The 14,625-nt window shown below is 39.4% G+C and overlaps 1 protein-coding gene across 6 annotated transcripts in view; it reads right to left on the bottom strand.

Moving 5' to 3' along the window:
- Nucleotides 1-108: 108 nt before the first annotated feature.
- The window catches only part of LOC306883971 (protein phosphatase 1 regulatory subunit 21-like), a 46,893-nt gene continuing 32,376 nt past the window's right edge, over nucleotides 109-14,625 (bottom strand). For all 6 annotated transcript variants that reach the window (XM_079439528.1, XM_079439529.1, XM_079439531.1 and 3 more), the window contains one exon: nucleotides 109-792. In XM_079439528.1, coding sequence (XP_079295654.1) covers nucleotides 763-792 — 30 coding nt within the window. In that variant the 3' untranslated portion in view covers nucleotides 109-762. The remainder of the gene's footprint in view (nucleotides 793-14,625) is intronic.

Below are 14,625 nucleotides of genomic sequence, written 5' to 3'. Positions count from 1 at the left end.
AGGAAATAAGTAGAAATTAATTGTTGGCATATGGCAACTCCGTAACATCGAGGGAATACACAGAGATAAACATTGGGCTCTGAAAAGAAGAAAAAACGAAGGCAAAATGGCTGAGTTTACAGCTTTATTGTCTTGATTTTGGTTGAATCCAGTACATTGTGCTGCTAAACAGATCGATATAAAGAGAAATAAGAGAGACTAAGATGAGATGATCATGACACTCATGCTGCCCTTCATCAGCTATCAGAGCATTCAAGAGCTGAATGATTCAGTGACAGATTCACATCATACTCACTGCACAATAATCTGATATATGACTTCATGAACTCTAGACAACAACAGCAGATTTAGTGCATAAAAACATGGTTTATTTTCTGAGGAAATGAAGCATGAAAATCACTGTGGATTCAATGTGTTCATTCACATGGACCCTTCTCATCCAGACGATTTCTTCAGTATGTGTGTTTGGAAAAAAGCACACGGGTTTACCATACCTCTGAATAACTCACACACGCTTCTCTGCAGAATTAAAACAGACTTGTGTGTGTATGAGTGCGTGTATGAGGCATGATTTCTCTAACAAACAACATCTGTGTGAGGAGAAACAGACGCTGTAATTCCACCATTAAACACACACAAACACACACACACACACACACACACACACAGCCGTGGTTCCTCTGGAGATCAGCTGCTTCCTGTCACATGTCTGGTGTTCGGTGTGGGAATGTTCGCCGTCACCGAGACACACTTCTGTCCACATTATCGGCTCTTGTTCTTCTTTGAGTTTCCCTGCAAGAGTCCAGCAGAGCAGAGCTCAGATTTCACTCAATGCCTCATTCAAACATCAGATTTAGCAAAGTTTCATAATTACAGATGAGTCTTTTAATCAAAACAGTGTTTCTATTAGGGCTGGGTATTGACATTTTTCACAACTGCAAATCAATCTCATTTGATTCAAAATTGATTTTGGATTTATATCATGTACAGTACATCTCTCAACTAATGCTGTAAGTTATACAGTAGAGTCAGTTGGTACTACATTACTATAATATTGAAGGTTAAGATTAACTGATTTGTACACAAACACTTAAATGAATGAATGAATGAATGAATGATGCATTTATAAAGCGCTTTATTGTGTATTGCTGTACACCCAAAGAGATTTTTGGGGGGTCTCTCCTCATCCACCACTATCCTAAATTAGACTCAATTATGATTTTTTTTTTAAATAATAATAATAAAGTTATAATACAAACTATACAATTACACAGTTATATTTCTACACCAATTTGTTTATTGAAATAGCACATTTTTAAATGGTAGTTGTCATAAAAACTTGACAGATTTGTTCAAATATAAAAAACTAAATATTGAAGAACAGTAAAACTAGTAAAGTAACAATACTGAATAACAACTCCCATTGTCCAAGAACTATTTTCTCCACAATCGATTATGTCCTTAATCCAGCAGAAGATGTTTTTGCTGATGTGTCTGAAACACTGTGTGAAAACCTTTTGACATTTTTTCTGGAGAAGGTAGATAGGTTGAGACCTCAAGTTTTGCAATCTGTCTCTGATATCATCGAGAGACCATGGAGCTCTGCAACATGGTCTAATTTTCAACCTGTTACTATTTCTGCCTATAAAGATGTCATAGAGCATTTGAGACCCACTATGTGTCCTTATGATGTTATGCCAGCTTTTTAAAGCAGGTTGTACACATTGTTGGTTCTGATGTGTTAAATTTTGTTAATCTGAGTCTGAGTACCGGAATAGTTCCCGATAGTCTGAAATGTGCTTTAATAACGCCAATTTTAAAAAAGCCAAAGTCAGATACATCGATTCTCTCTAACTTCTGACCTGTTTCCAATTTACCTTTTATGTCCAAAATTTTGGAGAAAGTTGTACTAGTTCAGCTGCAAGTCTTTTTGAGATCTAACCAAATCTACGAAATGTTTCAACCTGGTTTCAGGAAATTACACAGTACAGAAACAGCTCTCTTAAAAGTGTATAATGATATTTTGAATATTTTAATGTCAACAGATGCTGGAAATGTTTGATCTTACTAGACCTAAGCTCAGCTTACGATTTGGGTGATCGCAATTTATTACTTTCTCGTTTAAAAAACTGTGTTGGTCTGAGAGGTACGGTTTTAAATTGGTTCCAGAGCTTCTTAACGAACCGAAAATTCTCTGTACGTACAGGACAATATACTTCTTCCCATACAGGGCAATATACTTCTTCCCGTGCTCCTCTGACTTGTGGTGTCCCTCAGGGTTCCATTCTTGCCCCAACTTTATTCATGATCTATATGCTGCCGCTGGGTTCTATTTTCAAGAAATATGGTATTTATAATGTAAATGTGTATATAGACATGAAAACAGTTTAAAATCCTTGTTTACGTCATTACTTTTCTCACTCCAGGAAAAAGTGCATACGGACAGTCAAGAGCATCCGTACGGTGCGCACATATTTACGCCAAGTTTATTTTTTATAAATCCAAATACGTGCATGGGAAAAATAAACTTGGTAACATTTATACATGAGGCCCCTGGTGATAAAAATGCATTAGCAAAGTTGTGTGTATGTATTGAGGAACTTAAATGATGGTTTATGAGTAATTTCTTGTCACTTAATGAAGGTAAAACCGAGGTGATTCTGTTTGGACCTAGTGATGCTCTATCTTTTAATTCTTATAATCTCAATATTGGTTATATTGCCCAGTGGATTACTCCTTGTGTAAGGAACCTGGGTGTCTTATTTGATTCCAGTCTAAAGTTTGATAAACAGATAAACTGTGTGGTTAGGTCATGCTTTTTCCATCTTCGACGTTGGGCTAAAGTTAAAACTCTCCTTTCAATACATTCGAAAACGTAATTCATGCATTGTTACATCTAGATTAGACTATTGCAATTTGCTGTACTATGGGATAAATCAGCGACTGCAATTGGTTCAAAATGCAGCAGCCAGGCTATTGACTGGCACGCGCAAATTCCAGCACATTACTCCCATTCTGACCACATTACAGTCGCTACCTGTTAAACTTAGAGTGGAATACAACATTTTAACATTGGTTTTTAAAGCACTTCATAATCTTGCACCAACCTACCCCACTGTGTTATTGGTCACTCAGATCCAGATTTTTAGGAACTTTATCAATCCCTAGGTCCAGATTAAAACACTTTGGCGATTGAGCCTTTGCAATTGTTGGTCCTACACTCTGGAACAATCTTCCAGTTGCCATCCGAACAACTTCTTCACTATCTATTTTTAAAGTTATGCTTAAATCTCACCTCATTGATCGATTTGCAGCAAGTCAGAAGTGTTTTTGTATTTATCTACTGGGATTATTATTATTTTTAATTACTACTTTATAATTTAGCTCTGCTGTTTTGTTGTTTACTTTGCTATGTAAAGCACTTTGGTCAACTCTAAGTTGTGTTTAAATGTGCTATAAAAATGAAAAAAAAATACAAAATAAAAATAATAATGAATATGTTATATGGTGCATTCAGCAAAATGCTCCTCTCTAAAGTGGATTTTTCTAGCTGACTAAAGTCACCGGATATGATTTTTCTGAGGTAAATGACACGTTACATGACATTGTTTACAAGCTGTTATATATTGACATGTTTCCACGGTTGGACAGGATACGGATTTCGGTAAGTTGTTTCTTTTAATACCTGCGGATGTTCATTCATGTTTATTTTGTGCTATAACTGGTATTAAAGTGAAGCCATTGATCAGTTCGCGTGCGCCTCACGCTGCCACTTCTGTTGAACTGAGGTGCTACAGCGATCTGTCACTCCACATTAAACAGCGTCAAAACATTAGCTTGTGTAACCCCGGTTTCTCTGATAACATCCGTTCGGTATCTTACTGTGGGAATACCTCAGCCATGACGACCAATTAAATCATTATATAATGATTTGATTACGAAGTTTCAGCATGCTTATAGGTCTGGTCATTCCACCTGCACTGCAATGACACAAATGTCGGACAGCTGGCTAACATCAATTGATAATTCAATGCTAGTGGGTACACTATTACTGGACTTCAGTGCTGCTTTCGATGTGATCGACCATGAAATTTTGATTTCTAAACTTATTAGTTATGGTTTTACTTCCTCTGTAATCAAGTGGTTTAAGAGCTATTTGTCGGAGAGGTCGCAAAGAGTTTATTTTAATGGTGCATTATCTTGTAGCAAGTCCCTGGATTGTGGTGTCCCCCAAGGAAGCTGCCTTGGACCTTTGTTATTTTCAATTTTTACAAATGATATGCCATATACACTCAGTAAGGCTACATTGACTATGTTTGCCGATGATTCTACTCTTTATTATGCAGCCCCTACATGTTCAGAGCTTAATCAGGTTCTGTCTTGTGAGATCAGCAAATTGTATAACTGGATTAAAACAAATAAACTTGTTCTAAATATATCAAAAACAACGAGTATAATATTTGGGTCTAAGTATAGATGATCTGATAATCCTAAAATTAATATACAAGTAAATGGTCAAAATATACAACAAGTAAAAAAGGTGAAGCTTCTTGGACTTTGGCTTGATTGCACATTGTCATGGTCTGATCACATCAATAAAGTTGTTGCTAGAATGGGTAGAGCTGTTGCAGTAACCCGTAAATGTGCACGGTTTCTAAATTCACAGTTGTTTTGTCGTGTTGTTTGTACATTGGTTTTATGTCATTTGGATTACTGTTCTGTTGTATGGTCTGCTGCATCAAACAGTCTTTTGAAAAAATTACAGGTGGCTCAAAACAAGGCCACAAGACTGGTTCTTGGTTGTTCTTCTAGGACTAGTGTTGCAGAGATGCATGAACGTCTTGCGTGGCTGATGGTCAAGCATAGACTATCTGCTAATATGTTAGTATATTTTCATAGAATTATTAACACTCAGACTCCTAAATTTTATGATAAAATAATTTACTGCTCAAATATGCATTAACATTACACAAGAGGGGCGAATAGTCAACAGATTTCTTTACCCCTACCTAAGTCTGACTCTATGAAAAGGACTGTGTTTTATAGGTCAGTTGTGTTTTGGAACAATCTTCCAGTTGTTATTCGTGAAATCAAGGGAAAAACTGCTTTTAAAAAGAGACTAAAATTGTATTTGTTCTCAACATCATAATATAATTTGGATTGGTTGAGTGAGGTTGTGTCGTGTGCTATGTTGCTTTTCCTTATTATATTATTATTTTAATAGGTACTTTCAGTATTGTTACTCTTTATTGTACTTTTATGTGAATAAATATGTGATATATTTGGGAGTAATTGTGAATGTAACTATTGTGTTTTGTATGTATTGTCTGGACCCCAGGAAGACTAGCTGTCGTCTTGGCGTCAGCTAATGGGGATCCTTTTTAATAAAATAAAAAATAAATAAAAAATAGCATGGTTATCAGACCAATCGCTGCAGTGATCAGGGAGTCCTGCCTCCCTGGTATATAACCCACTGCAGCCCGCTGCTGCATCATTCTCCGCATATCTTCTGCAATGTGCAGTCTGTAAGAAGAGTGGTGAGGTACTCACTACTGTATATTTCGCTTCTGAAATATAAAAATGTGTGAATGACTTGAATGAAGTGTATTAAATAACAGGCACCACTCTCACTCCAAGCACTGAATCAGTCAGAGATGACTGTCACATCAAATCTATAATATCTCACAAATGTGTGCAGTGACACCCAGCGAATAGAAAATCTCCCGAACAGTGCCCAGGAAGTAGACATTCCTCTGGTGGAGTGGGCGTGAAGTCCAGGTGGAGGTTGTCACACATTACAATCGCATTTACCACCGCTAACATGAAACAGGTTTCTCTCAATAATTGTCAGCCCAAGAGATGAGTGTAATCACTTCCTCTGATGAAGAAAATGGCAGTGGAAAGAACGCTAACAATTCCACCAATATGTTTGCTCCTGTTGTGTCCCTGACCTCAGGAACAAAAGCCAGATTAGTTCTTAGAGTAACTTTCGATCTGAAAAACGAAGAGCGGGGGTCCCCACTCTGGTTGCTTGGTGGACGAGATGAGTTAGAAGGGAGGATAGCATCTTCCTCGTCCTCTTGTAGTGGACATCACATTCCAGGGTCCAGTTTATGGCGGGGCCCCTCTGATAATTCCTCATCATCGTCATCATCTTCCCCGTCACACCCGCAAGGGCATCACCGAAGATGGGGGGCAGATCAGGAGCCTGCACATTCATAATAATCACCCCAGCAACTGGGCTCCTGCGGCTGCTTAGCGGTCTCCTCTCTGGGCTGAGTCTGAGAGAAGCATGGCTCCTGGTTTCCTGCTTTTGCCACACTGAGTCTCCTTTCTCAGGTTTTTGCAGGAAAACCAGAACAAATAGAGCAGCCCTCTGGGTTAGATATGGCAGCTTGGGCATGCTTAATACCTCAACATGCTATCCATAAAATCCATAGATGGCACGAGCACATGCGAGGGGGAGCATCTTCCCCCCCCTGTGCTCTCTGCCGTTATAGCAACAGCCATAACCCTCTTCACCCTCTTCGTTGGGTAAACTCTCCCCGTGATGTATAGGTTTACCCCCAGGGCAATGGTATGCAGTGTTATTTTCTTTGAAATATAAACTACTATTTCCCTTTATACGAGCTAAAACATATCCGATCAGAAACTCAGGGTGCTTATGACCCGTGAATGTAAAAACGGATAGATGTTAGAAAGAGAATGCTATTTGAGTATTTAAATTTTTTTTTACAGAATTTGAAATCTGAGACCTTGTTTCATATGAAAAGTAACAAAGCACAAAGCTTATTGTCATTTATTGGATGGGAGACGCGCTACAATGTTCTGTTCATTAACTGAAAACAGGCTAGACTAATCAATTCTGGGGATTTAAGAATCAATATCCTTTAAAAAAAAAAAATAATTAAATCTATATTTTTTTTTACCCAGCCCTAGTTTCTATACTGACAAGCAGCAGCAACACATTGTCTGTTTGTGAAGAGTTAAAGGGATCGTTCAGCCACAAAAGATCTTTCTGTCATCACTGACTCGTCCTCATGTTGTTCCAGTGAGTTTCTCTCTTCTGCTGAACAGAACATGGGTAATCAAACAGTTGATGGTCCCTATTGACTTCCATAGTCTTTTTTACCATACTATGGAAGTTAATGGCTACCAGCAAGTGTTTGGTTACCCACATTCTTCAAAAAAAAATATCATCTTTTCTGTTGAACAGAAGAAAGAAAATCATGATTATGAGTAAATGATGACAGAATGATGATTTTGGGCTAAACTATCCCTTTAACCATGTCAGTGTGACAACTATTAGTACTTTTGCTACAATAACCGTTATGGATTGAACAAAACCTGCTGGGTTTCATAATTCTCAATAGCACCACATAACCAATTAATACCTCAAATTAATAATCAATAACAAATTATACAACTACTGAAAGTATATCCAACTTTATCTCCATACAGACAGTATATTCACATAAGTGATATATACTACAGTACACAGCCAATCTCAACTGCATTAGGGCTGTCGCGATTCGTCGCGACTAGTCGATTATTAAAAATCATCGACATTTTTCTCGCGTTGACTAACCGGCAAAATACCGGAAGTGGTGCATTTCAGAGACGAGAATCCATAAAACACATTATTAGACTATTTTCCAAGGCTGCATGATATATTAAACCCATTTAAAATGATAATTAAGCATAATCGTGAATTCACAAACGCTATGATTTAATTAAATAATTATATGCGATGCAGTTCACACAGTATATGCTCTTTCATTATTTCCATGCGTGTAGGTTAAGCACGTGCGTCTTACACTGGCTCCGTTCACAGTAGCTCCACAGAAACTGTTATCATTTACATGTGGAACGTCTCAAACTCATCTCTGCTTGTTGTTGTGAGTTTGTGTTTATTATAACCTTCATCTGGGAACGCAACGCGCGCCATTTCTTCAGGTTTGTAAGGTAAATCATTTATAAATCTACACAAACACAGGAGAATACATCGAGATTTCAAAATAAAAGCTCAAACCCTCACTCTGAGTTACACGGTTTGATCTCCACATATTCATGTAATTACAGCGGCTATAGCATTTCTGTCCTAAAGAAATGGCGCCGCTGGGTGCTTATGACCCGTTCAGCGGAGAAATTCAGCGGAGAAATGGCGCCGCTGATGGCAACTATTGTGCGTTGCTCTTCAGTGTTCGTATTGTTTTTGTTTGTTTTTCCTGTTTTTTGTTTTTCAAATAAGATCAGTTTTTACCAGGGATGATCTGCTGAACATTCGGCAGAACACACCACAAAATCTTCTACCGGTTTTTGATTTTTCGGACGTTTTGCTGGACATTGTAGTTGGTGGAGCCGTAGCTCTGGTCAAACGCTACAGGAGGCGCAGACGGGGAAAGCGAGCCGGCGCGCTCGTGAAACTTTGTCAGCACGGATTTAGAACGGCGTTACCTAGCATCCATTTGTCGAATCTCCGCTCTCTACCCAACAAAACGGACAAACTCCTTCTGCTCTCCCGGACAAACAAGGACTTTTCTAACTCTGCTGCTCTGTGTTTCACGGAAACCTGGTTGAATGGCGACATACCGGACAGCACGATTCATCTGCCTAATTACCAGCTGATCAGAGCAGATCGGGACACAGAATCAACGGGGAAATCGCGCGGCGGCGGGAAATGCTTTTACATCAATGAGAGGTGGTGTACAGATGTAACTGTGTTAAAGAAGATGTCTTCATTACCTGCAGGCCGTTCTATTCGTCGCGGGAGTTCTGCTCGTTCATTCTCGTGAGTGTCTACATTCCACCGCAAGCGCACGTGAGCACAGCTTTACAGAAACTCGCTGATCTAATCACAGAGAGTGAGCCACAACACCCGGACTCTGTTTTAATCATTCTCGGGGACTTTAATAAAGCAAATCTCTCCCGTGAACTGCCAAAATACAGACAGCACATCACATGTCCCACCAGAGACAGTAATATATTGGATCACTGTTACACAACAATAAAGGACGCATATCACTCTGTTCCACGAGCAGCTTTAGGACTCTCTGATCACTGTTTGGTTCATCTTATTCCATCCTACAGGCAGAAACTTAAGTCTGCAAAACCTGTATTAAGATCTGTTAAAAGATGGACTAACGAAACAGAGCGGGATTTACAAGCCTGTTTCGACCTGACTGATTGGACTGTTTTTGAAGCTGCTGCAAATGACCTGGACGAGCTCACAGAGACTGTAACATCTTATATCAGTTTCTGTGAGGACATGTGCATTCCTACCAGGACTCATCTATTCTACAACAATGACAAACCATGGTTCACTGCCAAACTCAGACAGCTCCGTCAGACCAAAGAAGATGCTCACAGAAAGGGGGATAAAGTATTGTACAAACAGGCCAAATACACACTGGAAAAGGAGATCAGAGTGGCAAAGAGGAATTATTCTGACAAGCTCAGGAACAAATTCTCTTCCAGTGATCCTGCTTCAGTGTGGTTAGGATTGAAGGACATCACCAGCTACAAAACACCCCCCCCCCCCCCCCCCCCCCAGCACTCTGGAGAATCAACACCTGGCAGACGACTTAAACAAGTTCTTTTGTCGTTTTGAACGATCACCCCACACCCGCCCAGAACACCCCTCCACACAACCATTCACACCTCCAGCAACCCCTCTCTCCCCCACACCTACAATTCAAATCAGCGAAGATGATGTGTGCCAGGTCTTCAGGAAGAACATAAGAAGGAAAGCACCTGGTCCAGATGGTGTGTCACCAGCCTGCCTAAAAATCTGTGCTGAGCAGCTGGCCCCCATCTTCACACAGATCTTCAATAGATCACTGGAGCTGTGTGAAGTCCCCTCATGCTTCAAACGCTCCACCATCATCCCCGTCCCAAAGAAACACAAAATTACTGGACTTAATGACTACAGACCTGTGGCCCTAACGTCTGTAGCCATGAAATCATTTGAAAGACTGGTTCTGGCTCATCTGAAGGACATCACTGGACCCTTACTGGACCCCCTGCAGTTTGCCTACAGAGCAAACAGGTCTGTGGATGATGCAGTCAACATGGGACTACACTTCATCCTGCAGCATCTGGACAGACCAGGGACTTATGTGAGGATCCTGTTTGTGGACTTCAGCTCTGCTTTTAACACCATTATCCCGGAAACCCTTCAAAATAAACTAACTCAGCTCTCCGTCCCCACCTCCGTCTGCCAGTGGATCAACAGCTTCCTGACAGACAGACAGCAGTTAGTAAAGCTTGGCAAATTCACATCCAGCACTCGAACCATCAGCACTGGAGCTCCTCAGGGCTGCGTTCTCTCCCCACTGCTCTTCTCCCTCTACACCAACGACTGCACATCTAAAGACCCCTCTGTCAAGCTCCTGAAGTTCGCAGATGACACCACACTGATAGGCCTCATCCAGGACGGTGACGAGTCTGCTTACAGACAGGAGGTTAAGGAGCTGGCTGTCTGGTGCGGTCTCAACAACCTGGAGCTTAACACGCTCAAAACTGTGGAGATGATCCTGGACTTCAGGAGAAACCCCCTGCTTTCCCCCCACTCACCATCATGAACAGCACTGTGACTGCAGTGGAGTCATTCAGATTCCTGGGCACCACCATCTCTCAGGACCTGAAGTGGGATATTCACATTGACTCCATTGTCAGGAAGGCCCAGCAGAGGCTGTACTTTCTTCGCCAGCTGAGAAAGTTCAACCTGCCACAGGACTTACTGAAACAGTTCTACTCTGCCATCATTGAATCCATCCTCTGCACATCAATAACTGTCTGGTTCAGCTCAGCTACCAAATCTGACCTCAAAAGACTACGGAGGGTAGTCCGGACTGCTGAGCGAATCATTGGTACAACCCTCCCCACTCTCCAAGAACTGTACTTATCCAGAGTGAGCAAAAGGGCTGGTAAAATCACTCTGGACCCCTCACATCCAGCACACAACCTCTTTGAACTGTTACCGTCTGGTCGACGCTACAGAGCTCTGAGCACCAGAACGACCAGACACAGGAACCGTTTCTTCCCTCAGTCAATACATCTCATGAACACTCAATAAATAAACGTGGAGCACACAACTAATTCATTATCCATTCACCACACTCACTTATTTTATTTTTATTTTTCTCATTTCTAATTTGCACATACTTAACCTGTACATACATAGTCGCCTATATTATATATTGTGTATTTTTTTTTTTTTTGCTGCTTTGTACATTGGTCATTGGCTATTTCTTGTTATTTTGTTTTTATTACCTGTGTCCTGTCCTGTTACTGTCTTTCTGTTGCACTGTGGAGCTTCTGTCACAACAACAAATTCCTTGTATGTGTAAACATACTTGGCCAATAAAGCTCATTCTGATTCTCTGAAATGGACAAATATTAAGTGAAGTGACATTCAGCCAAGTATGGTGACCCATACTCGGAATTCGTGCTCTGCAGCTGTTGCGCCCGGGGAGCAGTTGGGGGTTCGGTGCCTTGCTCAAGGGCACCTCAGTCGTGGTATTGAGGGTGGAGAGAGTGCTGGACATTCACTTCCCCCACCTACAATTCCTGCCGGCCGGAGAATCGAACCCGCAACCTTTGGATTACAAGTCCGACTCTCTAACCATTAGGCCACGACTTCCCCCTAGATTAAAGATTAAGTGTACGTTTGAATTAGTGGTGTCAAAATTAGCGCGTTAACGCATGCTATTAATTATTTTCAGATTAACGCGTTAAAAATATTTAATGCAATTAACGCAGGGGCGGGGCTAGGGTTGGCCACCCCATTCGCAACTGCTGCCTCTGTCTCTTTTTTTCTTGCAAAGGATTGCGTTTATTTAGATGCAGAATGTCTTTATGACCACATCAAACGGGAGAAGTTTCAGACACGTGCTCTATACGTCGCCTCCACGCCAGACGCGAGTCAAACAAGCGCGTAAAGATACTGTGCCTATATCATTTCATATCATACAGCGAAAGAAACTACGTGCATGCAATGTCGTAGCTATGCCATCAGTTAAGGCATGAAGTTACCAAAAATGCAATTAAAGCTGCCTTAAACTGTGTGCATGCATGAAATAGCCTATGTTATATATGCGTCACATTTAAGTACATGTCTCTGAAATGGTTTTAAAAACTGTCCCGAGGCACCCTAGCACTGTCTCCCTCATCTAAAATGCCCAATTCAACTCATCCGCTCATTAGTTGAGACTTTCAGACCTGAAGTGAGTCAGAAAATGTAAAGAGATTTGTGAGAAAATAAGATGCATGTCAGATCCCCATCACCTTCAGCAGCAGCAGCTTTTAAAGCAATAGCAGGAAAATAAGTTAATAACCAGCTGCTGTGATGTCTATTAATCCAAGAACAAAAGAAAAAAGAGCAAATCAATAACTTTTATGTTTTAAGGGGTTCATCTATATTTAATTTATTTAGTATTCATTTTCTATATATTTCTGCTGAAGGGCACAGCTAGCTAAATATGTCATTTATTATAATGGGTTCATGTGAAGATTGTTTTAAGTTCACTTAAATTAGACGTTAAGTCGAATAAATGTTAAAATTGATAGCTTTCAATTATACTGTAATGCTGAATGGCTACAGTCAATGGTTAAATATTCAGGGGGCAATTTATTTTTATTTTTATAGAGACATCAGTAGTATTGATATCAGTGATGCTGGCCTTCAATCATAAAAAAGATACCATTAAAGAAATATAAAAAATATACTGTCTTTATGTTGTTTGTACATTGTACATTTGAAGATTGTTTATTTAAAAACTTGAATGTTAGGTGGGGTTAAGCGTGATTAACCCTCTGGGCCCTGAGGGTGTTTTGGGGACCTGGAGAACTTTCGACATGCCCTGACATTTGTGCTTTTTTAGGTTGCTTATAAAAATATAAATGGCTAAAGTCTAATAACACTGTAAACAGCACAAACTGGGCTACAATAATATGTTAGCAGCATTTATGTACATGATTGTGTTTTTGAGAAAACAACGTTTATGCGTGGTTAGTGAAAAACTAACATTTTGAAGTCACTCAAATAAGACCATAAAACACATACAGAACAATTGTTTACAAGACTTTTGAGAACCAGATCTTGTAGGCTAGAATATTTACTTCACAATTATGTGAAAATCATCTTGTTTATTTGCTCACAGAAAAAAATACATTGATTTAAATTTTTAAAGACATGTTTTGTGTTCGAAATCCAATATGCGAGGGAGTGGTAATGGGCTTGAATATTAAGTGATTCTCACCTGAGAGACAAAGGGCCCTCCCCTAAAGCTGCTAATGGCCCATCAGTGTGACTGTGACTGAGGCAGGTAAGAGAGTGTGAGGAGACTGAAAAAATGGGTTTTTTAAATGATTTGTATTTTATTTACAACACAGTATAATCAAAACATACATAATGAAGGTCAAAGACACATTATTGTGCACTGATCTAACCACAGAGATGTGAACAGACTTTGAGTCCTTCCTGCAACAGATTCTGTTCAACAAGTGAAACAGATAAATCATACCTGATATTCACGTGTTATTTAAGTGTTTCTGCTACTTTCCATGGTTTCAAGAAGAAACTGTTGAACTTCTGATGTTAGTGCAGCGCTCTCAGAGGAAAACAGTTGGAAGAGACTGAAAGTCAGCAGGATTCATCATCTGTGGTGCAGGTGTCTGATTCAATAAAATACTAACAACCAAAAAAAGAGAAAAAACATTTGTGAGCATGTTTATATCAGGAGCATCTATATATATATATATAGGTTTTGTAGTCATAGACTCATTCATGCTTTGTATTATCGTAAAAAAAACATTTTATTTTTTGAGAAACTAATTATTATTGTTTAGTATGTTATTAAAATCTATTTTTGAACAGAGTAGGCTATTAATCATAAACATGTTCTAAACATACTTAGACTCGTAGCATTCATCATGTTACAATGTACTCTATTACTTTTATTGTTTTATACTCGTGCCATAAGAAATTTAAATACAATGAATTGCCCATCATATTCACAATGTTTTACTGGATTTCAAACATTTTAGTCAGGAATTATAGCCATCCTGAACATCATGTATGATTTTATAGTATAAAAGATATGATTCTGCAGTCATAGACTCTGTACTATAAAGGGATATACTTCATACTATAAAACATATATTTTATATCTGAGAACTAATTGTTATCGTTTAGCACGTTATTAAAATATATTTGTGAACAGATTATTAATAATAAACATGGTCTAAACATTCTTAGATGCGTAGCATTTATCGTGTTGTAGTTTGGGAACAACCCAACTAGTAATGTGTTCAAGTTTATGTCACAATAACACGTTAACTAATGCAGAAAATAAAATAAACATTACTTACTCATCAGATCGATTTTGAGGGAAATCCAGCCTTTACTCAGCGCGTCTTCTTCCAGAAATGGATGAACTCCTCACTGGCACTGTGACGCTTTGTTTATGCTCCGCGCGCGCGGGTTACGTGGTTATTTGCATGTGAACGCGAGGGGGCGGGATCTCATTAAAAATAGAGTTAGACTGGACAGACTGGACATTGTGTTGGTTTCATACGGATTACTTCATCACAGAATATTTGTTTTCGATATGACTTACTTCA

Source organism: Barbus barbus, assembly GCF_936440315.1.
Source record: "Barbus barbus genome assembly, chromosome: 18".
Taxonomy (NCBI): domain Eukaryota; kingdom Metazoa; phylum Chordata; class Actinopteri; order Cypriniformes; family Cyprinidae; genus Barbus; species Barbus barbus.
The sequence above is the reverse complement of the archived record's forward strand: the minus strand, read 5'-3'. Positions and strand labels throughout refer to the sequence as shown.